We start from the raw sequence: 27,622 nt of genomic DNA on the forward strand, positions 1-27,622 counted from the left end.
ACTCTTCATCCACTTCTCAAGTGGGAGCCTGGCATTTTATTGCAATAAATCCCAAATGTTTTGACAGACAGATTTTATGTTTCTTTGGAATAGCACTTTTCTAAAGCACATCATAATCTTTTCTCTTCCCACTTACATTGTGCCATTGGTCATCATTGTACTTCTCCTGGCTTCTAATTCTTAATTTCCGGTAGCCACTGTTGAACATAAAAACCAGACGGCCGTGGGCAACAAAAAGGGCCATGAAATTTTCCTCCTCTTGATCAGAGACATAGAAGATCATTCCATGGGATGAGTGAGTCTTCAGGCTAATGGAAAACTGAGATCTGTCAAACAAAAACGGCACTTTAATATGTGAACGGAAATTGGTGAACAACCTGCCTTGCACAACTTGGTGGGAATATGCAGACAGGGAAAAATAGTTGTGAAATGTCAAAAATTACTCTAGTTAGTTTAGTTTTTATTCCTTCCATTTTGTAAAAATGCTTACCGGCATTTATATGTAATATTACAAGTGTATGCTTAGCTGACTGTACCTTTCATTGAAATCCTTTGGTAAGTAATCAAATTCTTGCCGGCTATTTGCTGTTCCTCCAAACAGATATGTATGCTCAGTTGCTTTGGGGCTGCTGAGGATGTGACAATGTGGGTCCCCTTGAGCGATCTCTTCTTGACCTTTTCTTTTAATATTTGCTGAAAATTGTGAGGCTGCTATGTTGTCCTTTCCAACCTTCATACAAATAAATAATAATAATAATAATAAATAACAACAACAATTGCTACAGAGTTGGTACAATCTTCTGTCTACTTCTAGATGTTACTTCAGATTATCAGATCTAATCTTCACTATAGTGCTAATATAAATCAGCTCTAATCAAAACTGCACAGGCCCATGGTAAAAACAGCTACCTATTTATTTAAAGCCCTTGGAGAGAGACACTACAGGATGTGGAAAGACTCCAGCTGTCCTCACCCATGTTTCCTTCTTTATATATGATTGCAGCAGACAAAACAGATCTGCGGTCCATCACATTTGATGGGTTCCTTGATTTCTTTTCCTTAAAGGGAAACAGTCAAGGTCACGTACCCCACTCCAGATTTGGCACTGAGAACAGGAATACACAGGCTCATCCCTGGAAAACCAGGCAACCTTTACACTTATCAACTACACCAGTAGTTCCCAAACCTTTTTCTTTTTGGGCCATTGGTTTTCTGCCTGTTGTAGCAATTGTAATGTGTGGTGCTAGATGCTATATGATTTTTAATTGCATTTTAATGCTTCTTTTATTTCTTACAAATTGTATAACAATTTGAATTCCATAGAACCCTTTCCACTCCTTTCAAGTTGCTGCCTTTTTCTTCTTGCTGCTCTGTCTTTTGTGCTGCTAATCCTCTCCACCCCTTTCAAGTGCCTCTTCCCCTCCTCAATTCTGTTTTGCCCTGGTCACCTTCAGGATAGACCAGACTGCCAGGTTCTACAGCTGCTGTGCTTGCCTTTCTTCACAGACATGCTGTGGGCCAGCTGAATGAAGCATGCAGACTTCTGGTGGTCCTCAGGCCACAGTTTGGGGACACCAATACTTTCCCCTAAATGAACTAGTATTTTGCAAGTCCAACATTCAATGGTGTTCAAAGTCTTTGTTCCTTCCAAGACACCATTGAGAGCCAGTGTTGAAGGGAACTTGGGTCCCCTACCCCCAATCCCTGGTCTGAAAGCACCATGAGCAGTTGTAAGTCTGGAGCAGCTCACCCTTTTCTTTTGGCTTCCTTTGGGTTTGGAGGAATTCTTTCTTTTCTTATGGAAAAGGGCAGCAGGAGGAGATTCAACAGGACATCCATATAAGGATGCTTGGATTTTCTCAGGATACCGCTGGAAGTCTTCCACCTCAACGTCTTGATCCAATCTGTGTGGGTTTTTTAAAAGATAAAGTTGTTATTCCTAACAATCCACTATGATTGTGCTTGTAGGGATTTTCTTCCTGCCCTCAAAAACAAACAACAGCTAGAAATTTTAAAAAAATCAATGTCTGTAAGAACTACATGCTCATGGAATAGATTCATGGAAACTCAGCCCTTTACCACTTGTTTTGCTGCACTTACAGCCAAGCTTTGCTGCATCATTCATATAATTTTTGTATTATATTTCAAACTGAGTGGCTGTATGTCTGTTTGTTAGTGTGTAAATGACTGCAAATGGAAATATAAATGGGATATACGATCTAGATCGCCTTTCATCCTCAAGGGAAAAGCAGAAACAGAAGATGTATGGTTGTAGACCGGAGACTTTGCTACCCTTTTAAAACTGCAGGCAATCAACAATTGACTTTATTGAAGTATTCCAGCAGCTTATCTCAGTAGCATATTTTTTAATGCACTCATTACATTTTAAAATCCTGTCCCATCCTAGAAGGCTCTTGGTGGGTACCAAACAATTTAAACACAGCATTAGGTAAAATGGCCAATATTAAGAGGATAACTGCTCAATCCTTTGAGCCTGGTTTCAGCAATGACATTAACACTGAAAACATTGCCAGGAAAAACAGGTTCATTTATTCTGTTTTAGTTATCCTATTACTCAAAAGATGTATCAAGATCCAAATTCTATTATCAAAAGACATGATCACATCCTCAGAAAGCCTATGCAGCAGAAGCTGCCATTGACACAGGTGAATCTGATTTTTCTCTCTTCCGTGCAACACAGCTCCTGGCTCCTTGCATGGGGTATATAGGGCGGTCCTAGATCCTTGCTCCTTTGCCTTAAGGCAGTAATTGAATCTGAAGCAGGTTTGACAACAAGTGGGTAACTGTTGTTCTCTTATCTTGTTTCTTAGCAGATGACATTACTTTAGCTTCTGTGGCAGAAACTGCTCTTTGCACCTCTGTAGCTATGATGCCCCGGGGTTGTACTCAATAGTTATCAGAGCAGTACATACCCTTACATGGAAATACTACATATCAACATATCACACGACCATGGAGTCAACGCGTATCAAAACAAAACCAATGCAGTCCCGGGAAAAGACAGCCCATTAGGTCTCCCAAAGACTTGAAGCAGAAAATATGTTTTTCATGACACATAAAAAATTGATAACATGAAGAATACCCATATATCCATCAGGAGGAGTTCGGGACCCAAATAGTTGAAGGAACATCTCTATACCAGCTTGTCCGGGCTGCTATCTATAGGGGTGCCCCTTTTCATCATCCCACCAATGAGCTTGGCTCACTGTGATGCAAGACATGGAGGTTTTTTGTAGTGGCGCTCTCTTTTATGCAACTCTCTAGCCTTGGAGGTACATAGAGTATTAATTACAGTGGTATCTCAGGTTACATACGCTTCAGGTTACAGACTCCGCTAACCCAGAAATATTACCTCAGGTTAAGTACTTTGCTTCAGGTTGAGAACAGAAATCGTGCTCTGGCGGCGTGGCAGCAGCAGGAGGCCCCATTAGCTAAAGTGGTGCTTCAGGTTAAGAACAATTTCAGGTTAAGTACGGACCTCCGGAACGAATTAAGTACTTAACCTGAGGTACCACTGTAATGGGGTTTCAGTGTCATCATAGGCCATTAGAATATACTAGGCTATGAGGTGAGACCAGCTGTAATTGACATACGCAAATGCTGGAGAAATACTGGTGGTTCATGGTATGGTGTTTTAATTTGTTATTATTGTGCTATAATTGCTTTTATTTTTGTTTTAAACTGCCCCAGGATGGATTAACGGTGGTATAGAAATGCATCAAGTAGCTAAATATACAAATTGAAATGCACTTGCCTTGTGAAATAAGCGTTGCTTATACACCCGGTGAAGTTGGCAAACTCAGTAGTGATGGGAGATCCACCAAAGTAGAATTTCTTGGTGCTCACTGGTTTTTCCTCACTTTCATATGCTGAATTATCTACACTTTTCTTTTCTTCATCTACCAAAAGCTCAAGTCTGCAGAACAAAATAATGCATCTTACACGGAGTCTTTTAAATTCAGCATGTGATAATATATATTACCCAAGCAACGTAGCCATTTCGGTGATGTTGAACTTGATGAACGAGTCACTAGGTGGCACCATCAAACCACGAGTGTGCTCAGAAATGAGAGGCAGCTCGGTAAAACCCCTGGAAATACTGAAGTCACACACATCTTAACTGCAATACCTGGGAGCAAGCCTCGCTGAATTTAGTTGGACTTACTTCTGAGTAGAGATAGGTGGGATTGCACTGTAAATCATTGTCACAGTGCAATCCTAACTATAACACTATGCTTACAGCAGCATCACAGACAAAGGAAATGCAGAAATTGAAAAGCCATTGAGTTTTTATAATATTTCATGTGGCAGGGATGTGAGTGACATTGTTTTGATATGGCTGAATAAAAAGCATGCAGATGCCATGCCCCCACTCATTCCTTTTGTACTGATATTTCAATCTTTGTGTGTGACCACTGGGCTGCTGTTGTGGAAACAGATCTAACATGGCAGGACTGCCACACAGCATCTTGCCAGTTTCAATGTCGCAAAGATATACCAGGCATTTAAAACCTATGCTGCATATTCAGAATACTGACCTATTTCAGGTGCCTATGGGCCTCCACATATTGCTGAACTACAAGTCCTATCAGCTCGGCAAACATGGGCATATGTCCAGGGATCATGGGAGTTATAGTTCAGCAACATCTGGAGGGCCAAAGGTACCCTGGACATGAGCTTTTTATTAATTGTGTTAAATAAAAATATTGTAATACTCTTCTGCTGAGCTGGGGTATTCCTACTAATTTTGGGATACATCTATTCCATGCTGACCTTCTTAAAGAAGATATTAGTGTGGAATGTATTAGTGTGCATTTTGTATTATAATAAATATATCCAAGTGGAGTAATGAACTGTGAGTGTAATAAGATGTGCATCGAAACAAAAATAGGTTTTTTTAATAGTTTTACCTTTCTGGTGAGGCGGATGTAATGACAAAATGGGCTTTGCCATCATTATAAGATCTTTCTCCTGCCTGAACTTTGACTCCTTTAGCATTTAAAACAACAGCTCCCTTCTCCAAGGAAATAGAGAATACATCTGACTGAAACACAGAGAAAAACATTAGACCCACAAGTCAAGGAACAGTTAGTAATAATTCTTGTAATGTAGTTGAGCAAAGTAAGCGTACTGAGATAGGCATTGTGGGGTTAAAAAACCTCATGTTGTAAACACACCTGTTTTGTCTCTAAGTGCTTAAGCATTTTCCCTATCATAGCATTTTTTAAAAAGATGGCGAGGGTGGGGTGGAGAAAGAAATGAGGTCATTTTCTTGGCTGAGATCCAAAAGGACCTAAAAGTTCTGCATATGTGCTCACACTCCCCCCACCCTAACAGTCTTTCAGAGATTCACAACTGCTGTTCAGATGTACCATGTTGAGAATTAGGCAGAAGAGAAAGGGTCCTTTGGTAGGAGAAAGGCCGCCTCTGCAACAAGGAGTGGCTCCTTTAATGCAATTGTCCCAGGGCTCTGGATTGACATTTCAGAGGGGGTTTGAAATTGCACTTTCTACTCTGCTTCTTCATAAATGATGCAATACCTATTTATTCCAGAGTGCCTTTTGCAGCTGATTTGTCACCCACTGCTGTAAATTCGTTGATGCATATTTTTTTATTATGGCTTGATATGTCTTGTTTAACCTGCTCATTGCGTTTTATGTAAGTTGCCTTGGAAAGGCAGCTCGATGTAAATGTTTAAAATAAACAAATTCATCTGGACTGGTGCCATTTCCCCTTTGAATAACTATTATGCCAAATCTTCTAACTGAATCTGAATGTGCAAGGTAGTTTCCAGGATGTTGTGAAAAGTTACTCAAAGAAATTCACACATAGAACTGGGCTTCTGGGTGATCAGCTGATTTTTTAGCATCAGTTGCCCAGACCTATGCACTCTTTGATTATTTATTTTTTAACACCACCATTTAAAAGTCTGAAAGTGGTGATATTTACTGACCACAAATAAATTCTATCCAAAGTTAAACTACGGTTGTATGTACAGGACATTCACATTTGCACTTACTGTCAGGTCTCAGGGAGAATTTAATACTTTGGCCCCAATTTAGCAAAAGCTGGTTGCACTGAGGTCCACTGAAATAAGAATAATGTTCCACTAATCTCAATGGGACTTTATTTTGACCAAGTTTCTCTGGGTCATTGCCACTGCCATTCAGCCCATAGGCTGCCCTGAAATATATCTACTGACAAAGCTATTTAGAAATAACATTTTCTTTAAAAACAACACAGGTTTTTATTATATTTAATGGGGAAACTCTACTTACTCCTTCACTGCAATAGAAGAGCAGTCCATTAGGCTGTAAAGTTCGGAAATTAAAGCCACCTTCAAATCCATTAAAGGGGGAGATTTTCTGGCTGGATGCAATGTAGCTTTCTCCATTGAAATATGCTTTGCGGGACATCTGCTCACCAAACAAACAGAACAGAGGTAGTTGTAGATTTTTTTTTTTTTTAAAATAACAATAGAAGAAACAGAATATGCAGGCCACAGGTGTGTAAGTTTTCATGTTCATAAAAGTCCAGCAACCCCTGTGTTTCACATGTCATTGCGATAGGATATTGCAAACACTTATTACATGGGAACAGCTCACTTTTAAGTGCTGTTGAACAGTACTTCATGAATTGTGTCTCAAGTGGAAGAAAGGGACTGTTTGGATGATACTCTACCCCTCTTGGAACCTCTGTGTTATGGCCTGGAAATAGATCCCCCATTGTCAGGGATGAAAGCAAGGGCTCCGAAGCAGAACTGGAAGGCCACACATGCCAGCGCAAGAAGCACTCTCAGATAAACCTGCCAGCGCAGGACACCCCCACCCCCAGGATGTGGCACTGCTGTTTTCTGATTGCAAAATGCCCAAGGCTGCAGGAGACTACTGGAGAAGGCTGGGACCTTTAAGAGCTATTGTGTTAGTTCTTGCACAGGGCACCTGCTGTTGGGACTCATTAGTTGAATCCTGCCCATAGGGTTGTTGCTGGTATCCTCCCATCTCAAGAGACAATGGAGCGTGCCGCTGGGGATGAAGTCAAACTGCTGTGTTAGCAGCACTAGAATGACTTCCCTAAGCTGTGAGTAGGGCGGTCCTGGGACGCCCAGACGCCCAGACCCCCCTCTCAGCCTTGCTGTTGTGGTCCAAATGAAAGCAGAATATATTTGGCACCAGCTTGGCTGCAGGAGTTGCTGGAACCGTCTTAGGGACTCCACTCTAGATTTGTGTAGGGTTTACTTCTTAGCCTTAGACCTATTGAAATTAATGAACCTTAGTTAGTCATGTCCATTCATTTCAGTGGGTCTACACTGTGTGGGACTAATATTAGATGCAACTCATAATTCTACAAGTCAGTTGTTTGGGACTGAAATTTTACTTGATGGAGAGAAATTGCCCTCATATTTATGTTCAGTTTTGTATTTTGCTTTATGGTTTGTGTGTCTTCCCTTTCTGAGGCCACAAAACATTTTTACATAAGGGGCTCCTCTGGTTTCATCAAAATTATGCAGCTGAAATTCTGCTGTTTGGCATCATACATTTTTGTACTTTACTTGTTTATGCCAAGTATGCGAATCTGAAGATTAAAAGCTAGTTTAAAATATGTCTTCTGAAGTAAGCCTAGAAAGATTTATTAAGCTTTCAGATTTCTTAGTGAGTGCATACTGTTGGAGGCCTACCACACTGGGGTTTTTCCAAATTCAAATTTACTTTCCACATTCCGTAACATAAGGAGCACTACATTTCCATTTCTGTACTCTAAAAGAATGTAATTTATTTTTTGTGTGTGTATTGTTTGGAGAACATCATCTGTTCCTACCCCCTAAGTATCATAAGCAGATGGGGAGAAAAATAATAATGCTTTGCACTTTAAAAACTGAGGAAAAACTCAGTAGAGATAGGGGAAAATATCAGAATATATAAATGTTGAAAAACACAAACAGAAGATCTGTGTATCATACTTACAAGTGATTCTTCTGGGCATCCATAGCCAATTCCTAGAGTTCCTGGTTCCTCTAACAAGTTGAAGTCCTTCTTTTGGAACTGGAAGCCTTTCATGCAGCCTCTAAAGCCTGTGGCGGTGGCTAGATGTGAGCTCATACTACTGTGAAGACACAATGTTTATTCAGAGGGAACCAGTTAACTACTTACACAAAACCACAGCATGCACAGTCATAGGTACAGAAATATTGTGTGAGGAATGTCCATTCTACTAGGTTCTGTCTGAGATGTAAGCAGTGGTTTGATGCAGGGAGTAGTCCATTGCCACTTGCAGGATGGTCAAAAGGGGAGAGCACTTTTATTACTTTCCCCTCCCTCCAATCACCTTTCCATTCTCATCTCAGTTCCTGCTGGAGAACATCTTGCTGGTCAGATACACCACATTGGAACACTCTTGTTGTTGTTTAGTCGTTTAGTCATGTCCAACTCTTTGTGACCCCATGGACCAGAGCACGCCAGGCACTCCTGTCTTCCACTGCCTCCCGCAGTTTCATTAAACTCATTGGAACATTGTAGAACATTAATTGTCTTAGGGAAGTCTATGAAGGCTGAAATGCAGTAAGATAATCACTAGTCCTACTCTATCAACATGCCTTAAATGCTGCGGTGATGTATCTGGAAATAGCAATTGTTCCTATTATGATGGTGCCAGCAAGCACTTGCCTGGCCTCTCACTAAGGGCAAGCAGGTTGGTAAGTATCAGTGACAGGGCATTTTCAGTGGTGGTCCCATACCTGCAGAATTCCTTTCCCTGAAATCTTCAGAGCCCTGCCTCTTGTGGCCTTTTAACAGACCCCAAATACTATTCTTTTTTTTTTTTTTTACTAAGCTTTCTTGTAGTCTTATTGCTGGCCCATTTTATATGCTTTTAATCAGGGCTTTTTTCAGCTGTAACTCAGTTACAGCATCTCTTAGGTGGGTTCAGGCACCTTTCAGGTGGGTACCATTGCCCTTCTAAGAGAATAAGGTGAGTTCTGGCACCTCTTTTTCTAGAAAATAGCACTGCTAATAGCACTGCTATATCTTAGGTTTATTCTTTCTTGCTTTTTTCCAAATTGTAAACCACTTTGTGAGGGCTTGCTCCAAAAGGCAGGGTATAAATATTTTAAATAAATAATGAAATATACAATGTTTGCAAAACAATATGCCTACATATATAATTTGTCCTATTGGATAAAAACTTTTCCCCACAGGGTTACATGTTTTAATTTAGCAATGTGGGTGCAGTAAATTCATTGCAACATATAAAATGAGAAATTACTGAAGCCTTAATGGTGATTGAATGTGGATTATAAACCAACCTAGATTTTAAAATCTCAGGAGGAGCCCCTCCTATATAGATATCAGTAAAGGGCATGCTTTGCTTCTCGTTTTCCACACTTCTGATATGTCTCCTATCCACCAACAAGATCATTTTCTTGGAATTGTGGTATATAACAGATATCTGAAATTTGAAAAAAGGGAGTTAAAAACCACAGTAAATATAGTACATAACTACATTTTAGAAAGATGCATTAAAAGTATGTAAAATAAGAGGGCTTTTAAAAGAGAGAAAGACACTTTATTGTCTGTTTACTGTTCATTTGTAATCGTTTTGCAGATATACTTAGTAACTTTGGTGGACTGGAGAGGGCCCATTGGGGCAGTGGTTAAAGCATACCGTATGTTTTGTGTTCAGAATATCCTATTTCTAAAGAAACAAGGCTCAGAGTTCTTACTCGGTTCTTACCTGGCAACTGTAGTTAAGAAGACATACTCAGTTTGCAATTTCATTGTCACCATCTCTTTCAGAGAGTTTGTTGCCACTTCATTCAACCTGTTCTTGGAAACTGTGTTATTTCCCACTCAATAAAGGATTTTGGTACTTAATATAATATGTTGCATTATTTTGCTCAATAATCTATAGTTATTTACTTATTTCTTATTATTACACCTTGTCTTTCTGTGTAAAGCACCTAAGGGAGATAACTATAGTGATAAGAATACTGAGATAATAATACTGAGATAATAATATTATTATCACTATAGTGATAATAATACTGAGACGATACATTAACTATTAAAAAAATAAAATAAAAGCAAATTTCAGAAAGTCAACAACAATATACCTCGTGGAATTTTGCATCATTAATCAGAGCTTTCTTCAAATGATCGTCGAGAATCATAGGGCCACCGGGGAAGCCAAAGTCATACTGTAGATACAGGTACCCATTCTGCATCTCTAGGCTGAAGAACATACTCTGCACAACAGACACACAAAACCAGTGAGATTTATCTGAGAGGATTTGTATTTCAGGTATTTATAAGGTTTCACAAATTGTTTGTCAATATATGGCACAACTGCCTATTACTTTAAATTTATAGCTGTAAGTGAGGCACGAGCGTAGTTCCCTTTATGCAACAACACCCTCTCCTGTCCACTTCACCCATCTTTTGGAAAAGCATAATGTTGGGTGTAGGTACTGCAATAGAAGGAGACAATCTTGCACAAGTGGATGTGCTTTTCTACTCACAACAACCATCTATTTATGTTCTTAAACAAGTTTCTCTTTGCTTAGATGACATCTCAGTCAGAGGAACTAATGGTTGTAGGCATGTTAATATCTTCAACCTTTAGTTTTTCCATGAGTCTACCAGAAAAATGCCAAGACCAAGGATGACCCCACTATGATTTTTATTGGAAACTAGGAATTGGAATTTTATTGGAAACTAGGAATTGGAAACTAGGCATCAGTAAAATGAAAAATAAGACTTTTAGGGATTTTTCTTTTCTTTTCATTTCACTTACTCCATTAACCATCAGGAGGAGAAGTCCATTATCTGTTGGTGTCCGAACTTCCACATCAAAGCGCGTCACCAAGCCAAACCTCCCTCTTCTCTCAATATTCCTCACCAAAGCATAGCCAGAGCCATCAAAGAAATAGTTCACAGCCCGGCTCTGTGTAAAGGCCAGCTTATTCCTAGGGTGGACAGGAAAAGAGGCGAAGAAAAATCAGAAGCCTGAAGGCCTACATTCTCCAACCTAGAAAGATCATTATGGAAGCAATACTGAAAGGGGAACTCTGGAAACGAGGTTGTCGGCCTGAACGAAATATAGTCAATGCCAAGGCATTATTATTCAGTAAAACTGTTTACTTAAAGTGCTACCTTATGTAAAATTTCCTGGGAGTGTTTGTATTATTTTTGCTTGCACGTTTTGTTGTACTAATCTGCAAACGTGTGAAGTGGGCAAGGGAGTTAAGAAATCAGTATATCAACTGAGGGGGCTGTATATGATTTTTATTTTTTATTTTTGTAAAATAAGGCTAATGTAGTACAGGTATCATCAGAGGAAAGGCTGTAGCTCAGTGGTAGAGCATCCAGTTTGCATGCATAAAGTCCCAAGTTCTATCCTAGCATCTCCCGGTAGTAGTGGGAATGTTCCCTGCCTGAAACCCCTGGAGATCCTTTGCTAGTCAGTTACTGAGCAAGATGGGCCAATGGTTTGACTCAGTATAAGGTGGGTGCCCATGTTCCTATTTATATAGACAGGTGTCTCAGAAATGCTGGACAGGAAGTGAGTCGACTGAACTAATGGCTGATGAGAGGTACACATTAATGCCTGCTAACTTGCAATGCGCAATCAAACCAAGTAGATACACGTGTGACCAGGCCACTAGGCTAAATGCAATATAGCTAAATCTATTCCATCATGAGAAGTAGAGTGAATACAGTTCACCTTACCTGGCACAGGGTACTGATTTAGTGACGTTATAGATATTTTTGAAATTGTACAAACTGATGACATCATCATTCAGAGTTGCAAGCTCCAAACAGCCTGTGAATCCAGGCAGAGCCAAGCTTGGAGGGAGCTGTAGAGAGAAGGAAGCAAAATAGATTGTGTTCAAGTCAATGCCAAATGAGATAGTGAGCCAATCTGCATCTGTAAAAAGGCTTTTTGTAAGGTAGACTTAGGTGACAACATAAAAATCTTATTTGTTTAATACATTACAAACCAGCTGTCTACAAAGGTATTTCCAAGATAAAGGTGCCAACTTAATATTTATTCCATCCTGTTCTGCTTACCTTAAAATCTGGAGGCACTCCACCAACATAGAAAACTGTATTTTTAGGTTCCAGATTCAACAGCGCATCATCACCTGGGACTTCTCCTTTTTTGATGAACTTTTCCTCAGCTGTGCTGCTAAGACTTGGTACAGTTAGAAACACTTTGCCATGCTTCCCAATCCTATTGAAGAAGAGTAGGGTGAGAAATTGGACCCAAGGTCATATTCGCTAGCTGAATTACAAAAGACTTGTTAAACAATCAAAAACAAAAAGTAAAGTTTAAGTTAATATTTTTGAAGTCAGCAGCAAAAGCAACAGTTGTCTGAAATTCTAGACTTCGAAAGGAAGAACTAAACTACAATTTTGTTTCTTTGGAAATGAAGAGCTGTAGTTCTATAGGTAGAAAAATCATTTCAGAATATTCAGAAGTGGTCTTCCTCTCAGATATTATGAGTAAGCCTAACACTTGAAAACTCAATTCAACCTCCAAGCTGCTTATGAGACAAAAAAAGAAAGAATCAATCTGCAGCGAGATTAGTGGTTTTAACTACAGTGGAGAGGATTCGTTCCGGAGGCCTGTCCGTAAAGTGAAAAGCCTGCAACTTGAAGCACTGCATCTGCGTGGTGCGATTTGGCGCTTCTGCACATGCGCAAAGCATGATTTAGCACTTCTGCGCATGCGGCAAAACCTGGAAGTAACCCATTCTGGTACTTCTGGGTTGCCGCAGGACACAAAGGAACACAAGTAATCTCTCAATGACGCAAGGTGGTTAGCACCCTCACCATTGATGTACATATAGACAAGGGGTGTAATCTTGGGATAGTGGGTTGTGGAAGTAGCAAACTATGTTAACAAACATGAGTTAAAGTCTGAATCTGGTTTATGCAAACAAGACTTCAATCTCTTTGGAACAGATATTAAGATCAGGCCAGGCTAGGACTGGTAATGGTGATGCATTGAAAAGTATTGGATGAATGAATGAATTAAAGGGAAGGTGCTTATACAAGCCGCAAGCAAATCAGGATGAATGTTTCCCCCCCACTTTTTAGCATATATGGTGATCAGAAAAAGGAATGGAAACTTTTCCAAACTTACATTCTTTCTCCTCCCCTGGGGACTGTTGTACTGCAGCAGTAAGTGCTGATGATAATTAAGGGGTGGTTGTCATCTTATCAGTTTGTTCAAAAGGTACAATTAACACCTTTAAGCATTACTCCACAATGTAAGTTTTTTTAAAACAATGTTTCCCATTTCATCTCCATTCTATTCAACCCATCCAACCACATTAAACATGTAGCAGGTCAAGATCATATTACCTCTCTATTTTAACAAGGCTGAAGTAGGCAGGCCAGGAGCTGACTGGCTTGGAGTCTAGCGGTATCTCCACATCACCGCTACCCAAATTATAAATGTATACTAAGTTGTCATTCTTAATTGCAAGACCCAGGTAATTTTTTGTCTAGAGAAGGAATGAAAAATAGACAGTCACAATGGTTTCAAGATATGCTACAGGCAACACATTTGGTTCAGCATAGTATTCAGAGCTGTCTATTATGAATTTGTAATGCAGCCTTTAGGACATCTTTTGCTACTGAATGTGACTACAAGATTTCTGGGGGCACAAGGGAGGCCATTACTGTTTGCTAGGAAAACCACAAACTCTTACAGTCAATAGGCAAATAAGCACTCTTTATCTTTGAACTGGAGCACTTGATGTATATACTGCAAGCAATCTACTGCTCATTGAATGTGAATCTTAAAAGCTAAAGTGGAGTCATTTCCTCAATATATTCAATGTCGGTGGAGAGTTGATTGGAAATGTGGAAGCTCAGTATCACACCATAGTAGATGATGTAATTTGCTATTTGAAGAGACTGGAGAGCACAATGAAGAATAGGGAAAGAGAATCTGTTCACAGGATGTTTGAAAAATCAATAATTTTGTTCATGCTGTTATGAAAATCTCATTAAAAAATAGAACCATACTTATGAAAAATGCTAAATCACACAATTCATAAAACAGTGCATTTTCTATGAGAACAATTAAATGATGCTTACATTTTTATTTCCTAGATACAGAATAAACTGATCCTGAGGTGTTGTCCGCTCTGCATTGTCCTTATGAAGCATCATGTATAAACTCAAAGATGTGAAAGCCTTTAAGTCTTCCATGTTTGTTTGGGGATTGACTTCAACAGCGGATTGACCGTCAAATGACATTGAGACTTGAACCTAGAAGATAAAATGTGTTCGATTTTATGCTTACCTTAGAGACAAAGATTATGGACAGTTTGCAAAAATCACAGGCAACAGTTACACCTTATAACAGCATGATACATAGTTAATGAACTACATCTGATTTGGTGGCTCACGTGTTTTGAGGGTGTGGGGAGAGATTAACAACTAAAATAAACTAGAAAATGTAAATCATTCATTAATTCATTTTAATGCACTATTCCACAGTCAGAGGTGTAAAAAAGTATTTGAGAAGATTAATAAACTATGGGATGGATCCAGACATGGTTTTCCATGAATGAAAGGTCTTCTGTTTGTAGATAGGACTGCAATACAGTAGACTGCCTGCATATGGAAGGGGGTGGGGGAGAGAAAGCAATTTTCACTGATTCCCTATTCTTCCTGCAGCCCCCAGCACCACCTCCCATTTGTTCTGGAAGGCCTCCCAACCATCTGGATTAGCTTTCCTGGGGGTGCAGAAGGAAGAAAGAGAAATCAAGGGAAACTGGGTATTTATTAGCAAAACTTTGCTCGTGAGAAGTCTGGATATCCAGCCCTGTGAAATTTTCTAAAATGAAAAAAAAAAAAAAAAAGAATCCAGTGCCATTTATATTATTAAAAGCAATTAGTATTTTGCTTTGAATATAAGAGGGCTGCATTTTGGTCTCACACTCATGTACTTCAGGTGTAAAATATATGCAGTGGAGCTGCATTAGTGTAAGACTATAATGAATGTGAGGACACCAACCCCAAAGTATTCATTTATTCATCAGAATTCATTTTAATGTATACCATGCAGCATTTTTTTTTGTCTTGTTAGCTGCACATATAAATCCTTAATTTATATGTGGGACATAAATCCTTAAACAAATAAAAGTGGATGGAAAGCACTGTGATGGGTTTCAATCTGCAGATTTAAATGTCTTTTTGAAAACATTTTTTTCCAACATTGCCACTCTTTCCTCTCTGATAAAGGTGCAACAGAAAAGCTTTAGACCCATTTGGCAAACTCATACTCAGAGTAAACCCATTGAAATTATGAGTCATGTCCATTAATTTCAGTGGGTCTAACTTTGAGTATGACTTAGTCAAATATGACCCTACACCTACACACACACACACACACACACACAAATAATTTGTCATGAAGTTGGAACGCAAGAAAGGCCCCACTAAACCAGATCAAAGGTTGATGTGGTCCAGCATCCTGTTTTTCCAAAGTGGTCAACCAGATGCCATGGGAAACCAATAAGAATCACATGAGGGCAATAGTCTCCAGCTGCCCTCCAGCTCTGGGCATCCTGGAGGTCTCCTAGAGTTCGTGGCAGTAAACATTAGCATACTATAGTACCAACTACAGTACCAATGCTATTCTACCATTCAGGAGGGATGCGGGTGGCACTGTAGCCTAAACCACTGAGCCTCTTAGGTTTGCTGATCAGAAGGTTGGTGGTTTGAATTCTTGCGACGGGGTGAGCTCCCGTTGCTCTGTCCCAGCTCCTGCCAACCTAGCAGTTCAAAAGCACACCAGCGCAAGTAGATAAATAGGTATCACTGTGGAAGGAAGGTAAATGGCGTTTCTGTGTGCTCTGGTTTTTGTCACGATGTCCCGTTGCACCAGAAGTGATTTAGTCATGCTGGCCACATGACCTGGAAGGCTGTCTGTGGACAAAGGCTGGCTCCCTCAGTCTGAAAGCAAGATGAGCGCTGCAACCCCATAGTCGCCTTTGACTGGACTTAACCATTCAGGGGTCTTTTACCTTTACCTTTTACCTACCATTCAGACTGTTAACAGTTGCTATATTGCCAAGGGTCATCCAGCTTAGATGATATAACTGAACACCAAGTTTAAATTTAGGAGATGTTGTAATAAATAACCTACTATATTATTTGAACACATAAAGTTTCCAGCAGCCTCTTTACCTTGTTGGCTACACTCCTTGTCTGTGCAATGAGCTCCCTGACCCTTTGAATGCTGGCAGAGACATTGTTTGCGGGCCACTTCTGTTCCACTGTCCGCAGCTTATCTAGCAGCTGGGGGACAACTTCTGTGAGACTCTTCACTGTCATGGAAAAGGAAAGAAGAGGGTGGGGAAGAAAGTAATGATTCCATTCTGTGAAAAATTAAAAGGTTCTTCTGTGTACATTTTCTAACCTTGAACTCACAAACACAAGAAAATCTTACTTGCAGCAAGGAGTGAAGAAGAGCACTGCTATATCTATACAGTGGTACCTCTGGTTATGAACTTAATTTGTTCTGGAGGTCCATTCTTAACCTGAAACCGTTCTTAACCTGAGGTATCACTTTAGCTAATGGGGCCTCGCACTGCCGCCACACTGCTGGCACATGATTTCTGTTCTCATCCTGAGGTAAAGTTCTTAACCCGAGGTACTACTTCCGGGTTAGCGGAGTCTGTAACCCGAAGTGTTTGTAACCTGAGGTGTTTGTAACCTATCTATATATGAATAATATTATATAGCAGTGGCTCTTTATTCTTTGTTACAAGCAAGATTTGTCCACTATAACAATTTATACATTATTTTTGTAGCTGCCATTTTATCCCTAAGGAGCATGAAAATAGTTCATTCTCTCAGACAGTAACAATATTTAAAGTAATTCTAAAATCCAATAAAACTACAGCAATTTGGATCCAAAATGAAATATGTCACAGTCCCATAGAAATGACTGGATAACAATGATGTACTTGTATTTCTGTGAGAAATGCATGAAGGGGCAAAGTGAGATATAAATGTAAGAAAAGAACTAAACATGTTTTCTAAAGGACATTTTTACTGTAGTGCTTCTTCTGCTAGTGCTATAATAAACTGCCTATGTTTCTTGATCTGAGTCAACATTCACCCTTGGCTGAGCCTTCAAGCCACTCCACAACCTCTCATTGTGCACACACAGAGGCAGATATGAAATCTCATGAACAGAGAGGAGGTGATTTGCGTCCCATCAGGGTGCTGGGCATTTCCCACTGCAGGGTTCAATTATTTTATTATAACAACAACAACAACAACAACAATAATTCAACTTATACACCGCCCTATACCCAGAGGTCTCAGGGTGGTTCACAACAAGACCACAACATATAAAATCAAACCAAAAGCAATAACCCAATACCCCCCCCCAAGCCACATTCTAAAAGGGTGTTGGATGCCTGGCGCCTAAAGTTGTATAATGAAGGCGCCAGGCGAACTTCCCTGGGAAGAGCATTCCACAGCTGGGGAGCCACTACAGAGAAGGCCTGTGCTTATGTTGCCACTCTCCGGACCTCTCTTCTCTTTTCTCTTCTCTACCCCCCCAAAAAAAAACACCTGGTGGGGTTGGGAGGGTACAGCCCTCCAAGATCCCACCAATTTTGGTACCCATTTTGCATCCTAGTGTTTCCCATCACCGTACCTGTATCCCTTGTTGTGACTGTGGCACGTTCATAGGCTGCTCTTTCAGGCTTAAAGTTCTTCAGGTCTTGGGACCATTTGCTTACATTCTCAGCCATTGGACTAGTAGTCTGTGTTACTGCTGCAGCAGTATCTAGAGCTTGATCTGTAATGACTTTCAACTGGTTCAGACGTTGTCTTGCATTATCTGTTAAAAGAACAAAAGCAAAAAAATGACTCTTAATAGCCAGTAGATAGGATAGATACACTGTAATGACAGAGGGAGGGGGGAATTCTCTATAGTAAGAAATCACTAAAAATTTGAACCTGAGGACTGGGGTGGAGGCTGGGGTGGGGAAACCAAGAACAGAACAAGATATAGTAGAGAGGGATGCAGAAGCAAGGAGAGAAATGGCCAAAATTGGCTGCCTCAAATATTTTAGTGTTGTTAGATGTTCTGATTTGCATGCAAGAGGTCCCCCGTGTTACTCCAGGAAGGGCTGGAAGTGACCCCCTGCCTGAAATCCTACAAAGCTGCTGTCAGCCAATACTGACAACAAGTTCAAGTTCAGTTAAAGGCAACTTCCTATTTTTCTATACTTTCTATTACGGCAAAGCTACCATAGGATACAACTTTGTCTCCCCTTGCAGACACACATACACACTGAAAACAGAGGTGTGAGTCAGGATGGGCAGAGATGTTTTGCTACATTATATGTGATTTTCAGTTTGTTCTAAATAACTTATGCCAACTATTTGCTATGTAGGCATTCAGGGGTATTTCTGCATGGGCACTAAAATGTATTTTAGTATCTAAGTAACTTGGCAGCCTTGCACCATGCTTAACCCTTTTGAACATTGCAGAGATTGCCAAAATTAATTGTGAATAGAATTAACAATTACCTTTATGGAGGAGATCCAACAAACACAACAAATCTGAAGGAAATTTTGTGATTCAACTATTGAAAAGAATCAGCAAAAGTAGGATTTGATTTGAATCCTTCCTGACATAATCACTAAGGGGATTTCTAGTATAAATTTCTTCTTCAATCAGTTTCACAAGATTAAATTTTTCAGTATTTATCTCCTGACCTTGTTCTGACATCTGTATTTTTGAAATGACTTTCAGCAAATAGCTTTTCCAATTATTCTTTCTGGCAACAGTTCCATTAACACGGCGACCTGCGTCAGCAACAGCTAAATAATCTGTAAAGGAGAAATAAAATGTAAGGAACGGTTTTACCACTATGGACGACTCAAGACCCAGTTCACACATGTGCTAAATCATGTTATTAGGATGAACTGCAATAAGCCTCGTGGTTTCCTTCCTCCCCTCTTCCAGTGCAGCTTTGACAATAAGATCAAAAGCTTCTGCTTTCATTTTAGATTAACCACAGTTTTAGTGCTATATCCAATCCCTGTGGTAATTTTAACTATGGTTAGTGAAAACAAGTGAGGTTCATAACCCATGGTTCAAAGTCAGCTTTTCCCAATTAACCACAGTTCATGACTAACCACAGTTTGCCTAAATTTGGATGTCACCACAAGCTGTGGTTAGTCTTAAAAGGCAGCAAAGTTTCTAAACTCTTTCTTGTGGCAATTCCAGAATAGGATGTTAGAAGCATGCAACCTCAATGCTCACTGTGGCTCACTGTGGCTTATCACTGTAAACAGTTTACATCTAGTCTTAGTATTAATTTTATCAAAAAGGCACTCCACCGTATGTATAACCGGTGCTAATCATGACAATATTTAATTAGGAGATATTTAATGACACACATTTAGGTAGTCTGGCTTTCTCAATAGTCTCCTTGTCAGTGCCCAGCAACAATTCCTGATGGAATACTGAATTGTCTTCAGGGACCTCTTAAAAAGAATTTGGCAGATGGTATTCTCTTGAGCTAGGTGACAGTACATTTACATTAGAAAAATAATGCACTACAAATGTGAAAAGCATTTGCTTCTGACAGATTAAAAGCAGTAATTTCCATAGTTTTAAGTTTCAGAAAAAGAAGTACTAGCATCCTGTAAATCTTCTATATGGCCTGGTAATTGTACAGACATTTGTTGCAGTGCAGGTCCCAGAGAACAAGAGATACAAAACGGATAAAGTAATGAGTGTTTATTAGACCAGCTTCTGTTCTACTGAAAATAGACAAGCTTTTGAATAACAGAATTCTCAGTGGGATATAATGATTAATTCTCTCCTGTCAACATTTTTCATTCTTCATGATGTTCCCTTTCCATATGCAGAGCTATTACACTTCCAGAGAAGTGTCCAAATCAAGAAACAGGATTATATTTACTAGTATGTGCCGTCTGCTCCTGATCGCTGGCTTGATTGAGAACTTTTTTGCTTTCTTCTTTATGGTAAGTGATCTGGGTGCCAATTCCAACAACAGCCTACAAATTCATTTTAGAAAGAGAGTCAGAATAAAACCTCATTTATTTCTTCTGATGTTCAGGATTTCTATGCCACCTTTTCAGAGCAACCCCTCCCCAAAAGGCAGCTTATGTCAAAACTATGACCCAACCCAAACATTTAAAAATGACACTAAAAAAGGAGCAGTTAAAATAAAACTCAATTTGAAATAAAAAAAGGGTTTCGTTTCAGTAGAGATATTACACGTATCTCCCTAGGGAGAGAATTCCACAGGCATAGAGCCACAACCAAAAAACCTTCTCTCCTCATTCTCTCCCTCCCCCCCCCTCGTAATTTCTGCAACAGATAGTGGAAAGTTATGTAGCACAAATTGCTATTAAGCCCATAACCATGGTGGAATCTACACACATATAAAAAGCGTTATGAAAATGCTTTTTAAAAGTTTTGAAAAATACATTGAATTTAGCATAGCTCACTGTTGCCATCTAGTGTCACTCTTGTATATTGCACTTTACGACACATTAAAATTTTTTATTTGCAGTTGTATAGCTGAGTCCCATGTATAGCAGTTTAAGGTAAGTGATCTGAATTCGGAGGAGGTGCGTAAGACTCAGATCGCCCCGCCACCAGGTGGTGCATTGGAAGATGGCTGACAATAACATCTCTCCGACCCACACGAGGTAATTAAGAGGCTGCTATGGGAAGTATGCAGCCTTCCCGCCCCCCCCCCAGGAGATGGGGGGGACTGCCTTGCCAGCAGTGTCCATAATTCACCCCCGGATTCGAAAGAAGGGGGTGCGGACACTTAGCACAAGCCCTCGGGTGAAGTCGGCTCTTCCTGACGCTGTCTCCAATCAGCGCACTGGTTCGCTTTAGCTCGAAATATATAATTGGAAATATATAATTGGAAAGAAGCTAAAGCACATACATCAAGCGAAGATTGGGTGTAAAGACTGCTGATTAATGGATCTCTGTGAGCGGAGTGACGGGCAGGACAAATAAATCAAGTGATGAATCACCATTTAAAGACTGGTATGTTTGGAGTGAAACGGAAAGAGGGTGGAGGAAAAAACTTTTCTTTTTTTGCCTTATGTGAGTATTAATAACCCTCCACCACAGAGAGAAGAATCGTTGCAATTTATTAATCACAAGCAGAAATTTAAGAACTGTGTGGAGTGAATTATGGATCAAAGAGAGGATTGGTAAACATCGGAGAAAAGTTTTATGACGCAGTTTTAAATGGTGTCTCGCCAAGACAGGCTTGCCTAAGAAGGACGGGGGGAGGAGGACCAGGGTCATCGGAATGTGAATGGTGATCGGAATTTGATCTAGACCTGGCAGAGCCCTCTGAGATATGTTTGGCAAGCCTGGGAAAACCAACGGACAGACTGAGGGAAAGTTCTTTACGGAGTTGTGGAAATGGCGTCTGTCCCTTTGTGATATGATTTTTGGAGAGTGTAAAACTCACACAGAGGATGTTTGTTTTCAACCCGCTTGTGAAGATTATCAGAGATTGCAAAGAAAGGAATATATGATAACAACAAGAAGATGAGGAAAGTAACAAAGAGACTATCTGGACAGAACTGGATAGAACTGTCTAATTAAAGCAGCAATATAAGTGATGCTTGGACCCCTGTTTGGAGCTTGAAGTATGGGTACCCCCAACAAAATTTTTTAAATCTGGCTGTATAATTTGGAACTAATGTGATTTGGAAATAATGTGATTTGATTGGCCTGTTAATAAAAATTATATTAAAAAAAAAGACTCAGACCGCCCCTTCCCCTTTGACACAGCCATATCCAAATCAGGCAGCCCATACAGCTGATTTTACTAAAGAAAATTTACATCGGGAGCTTGAATGTGACATGTGGTTTGGCCCTTTACTTTTAAAGGGGCTGGATGGGAAATTGGCAAAAAGTCTCTAACTCCACTTTGCCCAGCAAAGGCATTCTGCAACCCAGGTTCCACTCATGGGTGATCTGAATCTAGCCTATTGTAACTTTTGCAAGTATACAGAAATTATGGAATTGTTGCAGTAAAAATTAGAAAATGGCTCCAAAAAGAATTATACCAGAGACTGAGACTGAAATGTATTTCTTCTCATTTGGTGAACTGGGCAATAGTTATGGAAAATAACATTCACATGATTGCTGGTGTGTTTTGTATGCAGCCTAATAATTAGACATTACATGTGAAAAATTCTATAAAAGAGTTTTCAGCAGGCGCTGGAAATTTTGCTTCATCCCAATGATACAAGGGTCATGGAGCATAGATCAGGGTTTACTTACATCACCGACCCGCTCTGTAGTGTTTAATGCCAAGGCAGAGATTTGTTCGGCTTCGTGAATGTAATTAATGATATTTTCATGAACATTGGAAGCATTTAATGCTTTTTGGACTAATCCGTTTGTATCAACACCATGCAAGGTCCTACAGCAAAGGAGAAATAACAATAACAATAATAATCTGAATTACTTACAGGTGAAAACAGGTGAGTATTTGCCAGAGCTGAATCAACTAATTGAGAGACAGTGATTTTGTGCACTTATTTAGTGCTCAGTAATGGCACATGCACATGTTAAAAGGTGAGTACAGATCTCACCAGCAGCTCAGCTTCAGCATTGCACAAGTCAGCTGCAGTATCAGTTGCAGAGCTGCTGCTGAATCTGTCCATGAACAGGGATTGGAGATATACCTACCTTTTTGAAACCCATTATTTGCAATAAAAATACTAAACCTGCCTCCAGATTGTCATGATTTTGCAGAAGGGGTCCATCTGCACACTGGAACTTTACGTCTGCACAGTTAAAGTGGATTAAAGGACTCTTGTTATAGCGCAGCAAACTCACTTTAGAAAAGAATTGGACTTTTTATGGTTTGGAAAGTGAAATGGATATTCACTGAAAACTGTGTGATGACTATTTCTAAACAGCTGCTTTGAAGGAAAGAAAAATACAATGGTGGATTTGATCATCTAGTTGGACCCTATGTTGAGAGCTGGTATACATAGCACAGTGGTGAAAAGACTATAATGCAAAGTACAATTACTGTATTGCTATATTCTACTTTCCTCCCAACCAGCCAATCCTTTTATGAACATTGGACACAATCCAGCCAAAGCAAAGCACTTTTAAGTTCCATTGTTTTCAGTGGGAGAGTAAACCACACATTTAATTCTGTTCCATAAGGCTGAAATGCACTTCACATTGTACTGGTTTACACATCACAGTCAGGCAAATCATGGCTTAGCATGAATGCACAAGATTTGGGAGAAGAGGCAATAGCTGCTTCTCCCCAGTCACTTTGCTGCTGCACCACGCTGAGCTAAGCCAGGAGTATGTTGCTGGAACCTGGACTTATGGACAAACCACAAGGTTTGTAAAATCTAGGACAAGTCTTGGAGACAGCACATCAGGAGCAAAATGACCAAAATGGCAGCGAACTCCTCTCTGGGAGCCTACATACTTGTGGAGTCACATGAAGCCATGGTAGCAAACTAGGCTGCTGGCTGAATTGTGCTCATTTGTTTGATTTATAGAGCACAGTTAATATGACATATTAATATATATTAACTGATGGCAGTTTACCTGTCTAGCTGATCTGCAAGAACACCAAGCTCTTGTGCATATTCCATGGCCCTTTGCACCAAATCACCATCAAACCTTGAGAGGTTGGCCAGTTTGTCCTGTAGCTGTATTTTAGCTCCATCTATTTCTGCATAGAACCCTGATGCATTCTGTTCAAATGAGAGTACAGAGTGGGGAAAAGTAATTCAAGGTTAATATTTCTAGAAATTGATACTATTTTCCCAGCAGGTGTGTTGTTAATACTTACCAGGAGGGAAAGAGGTATGGCGGTAGGGAGGTTGGCATGGTACAAGTGTACTAGAAGGAGCATTGGATGGGCTTTGCCAGTACATTTGCACAGCACCAACATCCCCATTGCCTCTCCTCTCCCACCCTTTAAGCAACAGCATCCCACTAACTAGGAAGGTAGTGCAGTGACTCTGCCCCACCTGGTGAGCTGCTTCTGGGCATTGCTGTTGACCATGATTAATGCTATGGGGGAAGTTAAAGGTAAAGGTAAAGGGACCCCTGACCATTAGGTCCAGTTGTGACCGACTCTGGGGCTGCGGCGCTCATCTTGCTTTATTGGCCGAGGGAGCCGGCGTACAGCTTCCGGGTCACATGGCCAGCATGACTAAGCTGCTTCTGGTGAACCAGAGCAGCGCATGGAAACGCCGTTTACCTTCCCGCCGGAGTGGTACCTATTTCTCTACTTGCACTTTGAGGTGCTTTCGAACTGCTAGGTTGGCAGGAGCTGGGACCGAGCAACGGGAACTCACTCCGTCGCGGGGATTCGAACTGCCGACCTTCTGATCAGCAAGTCCTAGGCTCTGTGGTTTAACCCACAGTGCCACCCGCGTCCCATTTGGGGAAGTTACTCTTAGTCAATATTTGAAGCTGGTTAGCAAACGCTGGAAAAGAAAAATTGGGTAGTGTTAACCAGTGCGTTTTTATGGGGGGACGCAGGGGTACACATACCCCTGAGGGGCAGTATTTCAATATGAGTAGGGAAATGAGAGTACCCCTAAATATTTTTTTAGAAAAAAAAGCACTGACGTTAACCATGGGAAACGCTGGTGCTGATGCAACACTGGTGAGAGCCAGTGTGGTGTAGTGGTTAAGAGCGGTAGTCTCGTAATCTGGGGAACCGGATTCGAGTCTCCGCTCCTCCACATGCAACTGCTGGGTGACCTTGGGCCAGTCACACTTCTTTGAAGTCTCTCAGCCCCACTCACCTCACAGAGTGTTCGTTGTGGGGGAGGAAGGGAAAGGAGAATGTTAGCCGCTTTGAGACTCCTTAAAGGGAGTGAAAGGCGGGATATCAAATCCAAACTCTTCTTCTTCTTCTTCTTAACTCTGATTAAGGTCAGTGAGGAATGTGTCATTCACAAGGAAGTTACCTTGATTGCCTCACTCAGTTCCAAGTTGAGTTGCTGAGGTACATCTAAAATATCTCTTGCCTGCAGCAGGGTACTGTTGACACTGTTAATCTGTGCCTCCACTACTTCTTGTTGCTTCTGTGAGAAAATAGATGAATGAATGAATGAATGAATGAATGAATAAGCTCCCAGAAATGTTGGATACATTTATTATGTTCTTTTGGGTTAGTGGCTTTGATCTATCCTAAAAATGCACTGCTGAACTTCTGTCATCCAATTAAAATTTGGAAGCTGAGGTTATTAGGAGGTTCTGAATTAAGAAAAATTGAATTTTAAAAGAGAGCAGATAATAGATAGTTTAATTGACTCCTATTGTGGCAGGTCACTTTTGCACAGTCTGTTTTTAGACATTCAGTAACACTGCCAAGAGCAACACACACGACTTTCTGAAATAAGACTTGAAACAGCTAATATATCTTAGGCAATTTCTGAGAAAAGACTTGAAATATAGAAAAAGAAGATTGAAAAAGCAGTGGATTGGGAAGAAAGGTAGATGGTGTATTTTCCTGAGTTGTTACTGGCCTCACTGTAGTACAGTAGCAGCAATAGTAGTTTTACTTACCCGCCCTTAACCAGAAAGTCCCAGGGCAGGTTACATCATGTGAAAACACAATAAACACAATAAAAAAATGATACCTTACAACACCTCACAGGAAGGACACCAAAATCTGTTCTTCAATTTTCAAAGACCAGGGCAAAGAAGTGCATAAATGTGCTCATTTATAGCCAGGGCTTTGTACATTTCATATCAAGAGAAACCCATTTTGTATATGATCTTTTCTGCAGCCAAACATGGCAGCAACAAAACGCATAGGGCAGCATCCAGCTAAACAGTTCCACCAGTGCAAGGACCTCTAGCTGTACTTCCCCTCCCTCCCCTCTGTCCACGCAGGGGGGCGTGACCCTTAAATCTGCTCTGTGGTTTACTCCAACCTCTGGAGCAGATTTTGGAATCATGCTGGGAAAGGAAACAATTCCTGAAATCACCATCCTCTTTTTCCACTCTCCTAATCAGGGCAGGAGGAGGGGAATGTTCTTCACAGATTCACAGTGCAATATACTGCATGGTACCTCCTGCCTTCGGAACGTGGCGGTGCTTTCTTTATTTCTAGCTTCTGCTTTCTTAATGTCATCAACAGCCTGGTCCAGGGCCTTCTGCAAATCTGCAAGCTTGGTGTTGTAATCCCCAAGCTGGTCCAAAACGACAGGTATCAGAGATCTGGTTTCATTGTATGTCTGTCTCCACTTTTCCACTTCTTTTAGCACTAAGAGAAGATAAAGCTGGTTAACCATTGTGAATGGCCTTACTCTTGGTTTCTGCAGCAAGTTTAGCCACACATGGTTAGGGATGAACAAACTGTTGCCAATTTCTTTCATTTTCTCATTTCAGTTCAGTTCTTCACATTTCCATATCTGTTTGCAATTACTATTTTTTTAATTGTAAAAATTCATTAGCATTTCAGGACAAATTTATCCTAATAAACTATATTCGGGGTTGGTGGTCGTACGACAGCACACAGAGTGTAACAAGGACTGAGAGATTGTGGGGGGCTCGTTTAATCTCACTGTAAACAAGTGGTACAGTGACAATAAAGTATTTCTATTTCTATATATTCTGGATGCAATTTTGCCTAATGTACACATTTCTGCAGAACCCCCCCATAGAATGCATTTTTAAATATTATTTTGATGACTATATGCTTTTATATGCACTTTACATTATTGTACACATTACATGGCTGGAGAATTGCATTGCAAAATTCAGAAAAGTGTGAACTTTGAAGCTCCTGCAACCAATCAGAAGCCGCAGAAGCCCCATCGGACATTCAGGTTCCAAAAGAATGTTTGCAAACCGGAACAATCACTTCCGGGTTTGCGGCGTTTGGGATCCAAGGTATGACTGTACTCTTTTATATGAATTGCATATGATTTTGGTGCCATCATGGCTGACACTCATAAAGATCTGTGAGTATGTATTTCAATATGCAACTGCGCTTTTCCAATGCCACATTACACTGTCTTGACAGAAGGAAAACTCACACTCTTGCGCTGCATCAGATTCTTCATATGCAAGTGGTATCTGAATAGTGAATGGCTTGCGACGTTTGATGTCCTTCACCATTTCTTCTGCTGCCTTGAGCTTCTGAATGATATCCTCAGGCCTCAGGTCATGTTCAATGCCATAGTATTCCACCTTGCTGCTGACTTCTGTGAACAAATCCCAGGCAGATATAGCAATAATGAATTGTGATTGAACAAATAACTACACAAGCCCCCTTAAATCATGGGTTTCTGACAAGACCCTGAATGTTTCATATCTTTATTGATATGTTTATAGTCCCTTCCCCCTGATGTCCTTTAGAGTACCCAACTCTTGTGCCCATGTGGTTTTCTTTCTCTGTATTGTAGAAACAGCCTTTTGGCCAGTTGCAAAAATCATTTGTTGGTAACAACTCATTTTCTGGAATTGCAAACCTGCATTTATAAGAACAGTGGATTATGTATGAATAAATATCAGTTTTATAAGTCCCAGGGCAGCAGGAAGA

General features: G+C 40.3%; 1 protein-coding gene across 1 annotated transcript in view; it reads right to left on the reverse strand.

Annotated features, from left to right (window-relative positions):
* The window catches only part of LAMA4 (laminin subunit alpha 4), a 76,255-nt gene that overhangs the window by 6,922 nt on the left and 41,711 nt on the right, over positions 1–27,622 (reverse strand). Inside the window, exons 10-32 of the mRNA XM_081000374.1 lie at positions 27,117–27,284; positions 26,148–26,341; positions 25,038–25,154; positions 23,659–23,807; positions 22,360–22,501; positions 19,994–20,090; positions 18,780–18,893; positions 17,710–17,895; positions 16,227–16,366; positions 14,127–14,300; positions 13,386–13,528; positions 12,087–12,249; positions 11,745–11,872; positions 10,810–10,981; positions 10,130–10,261; positions 9,323–9,465; positions 7,986–8,124; positions 6,300–6,437; positions 4,932–5,065; positions 3,776–3,937; positions 1,751–1,904; positions 537–730; positions 137–326 (exon numbers count right to left, since the gene is read on the reverse strand). Of these exons, the coding sequence (XP_080856500.1) occupies positions 137–326; positions 537–730; positions 1,751–1,904; positions 3,776–3,937; positions 4,932–5,065; positions 6,300–6,437; positions 7,986–8,124; positions 9,323–9,465; positions 10,130–10,261; positions 10,810–10,981; positions 11,745–11,872; positions 12,087–12,249; positions 13,386–13,528; positions 14,127–14,300; positions 16,227–16,366; positions 17,710–17,895; positions 18,780–18,893; positions 19,994–20,090; positions 22,360–22,501; positions 23,659–23,807; positions 25,038–25,154; positions 26,148–26,341; positions 27,117–27,284 (3,473 nt within the window). The remainder of the gene's footprint in view (positions 1–136; positions 327–536; positions 731–1,750; positions 1,905–3,775; positions 3,938–4,931; positions 5,066–6,299; positions 6,438–7,985; positions 8,125–9,322; positions 9,466–10,129; positions 10,262–10,809; positions 10,982–11,744; positions 11,873–12,086; positions 12,250–13,385; positions 13,529–14,126; positions 14,301–16,226; positions 16,367–17,709; positions 17,896–18,779; positions 18,894–19,993; positions 20,091–22,359; positions 22,502–23,658; positions 23,808–25,037; positions 25,155–26,147; positions 26,342–27,116; positions 27,285–27,622) is intronic.

This window comes from Podarcis pityusensis, assembly GCF_964106645.2.
Source record: "Podarcis pityusensis genome assembly, chromosome: 3".
NCBI classification, from domain to species: domain Eukaryota; kingdom Metazoa; phylum Chordata; class Lepidosauria; order Squamata; family Lacertidae; genus Podarcis; species Podarcis pityusensis.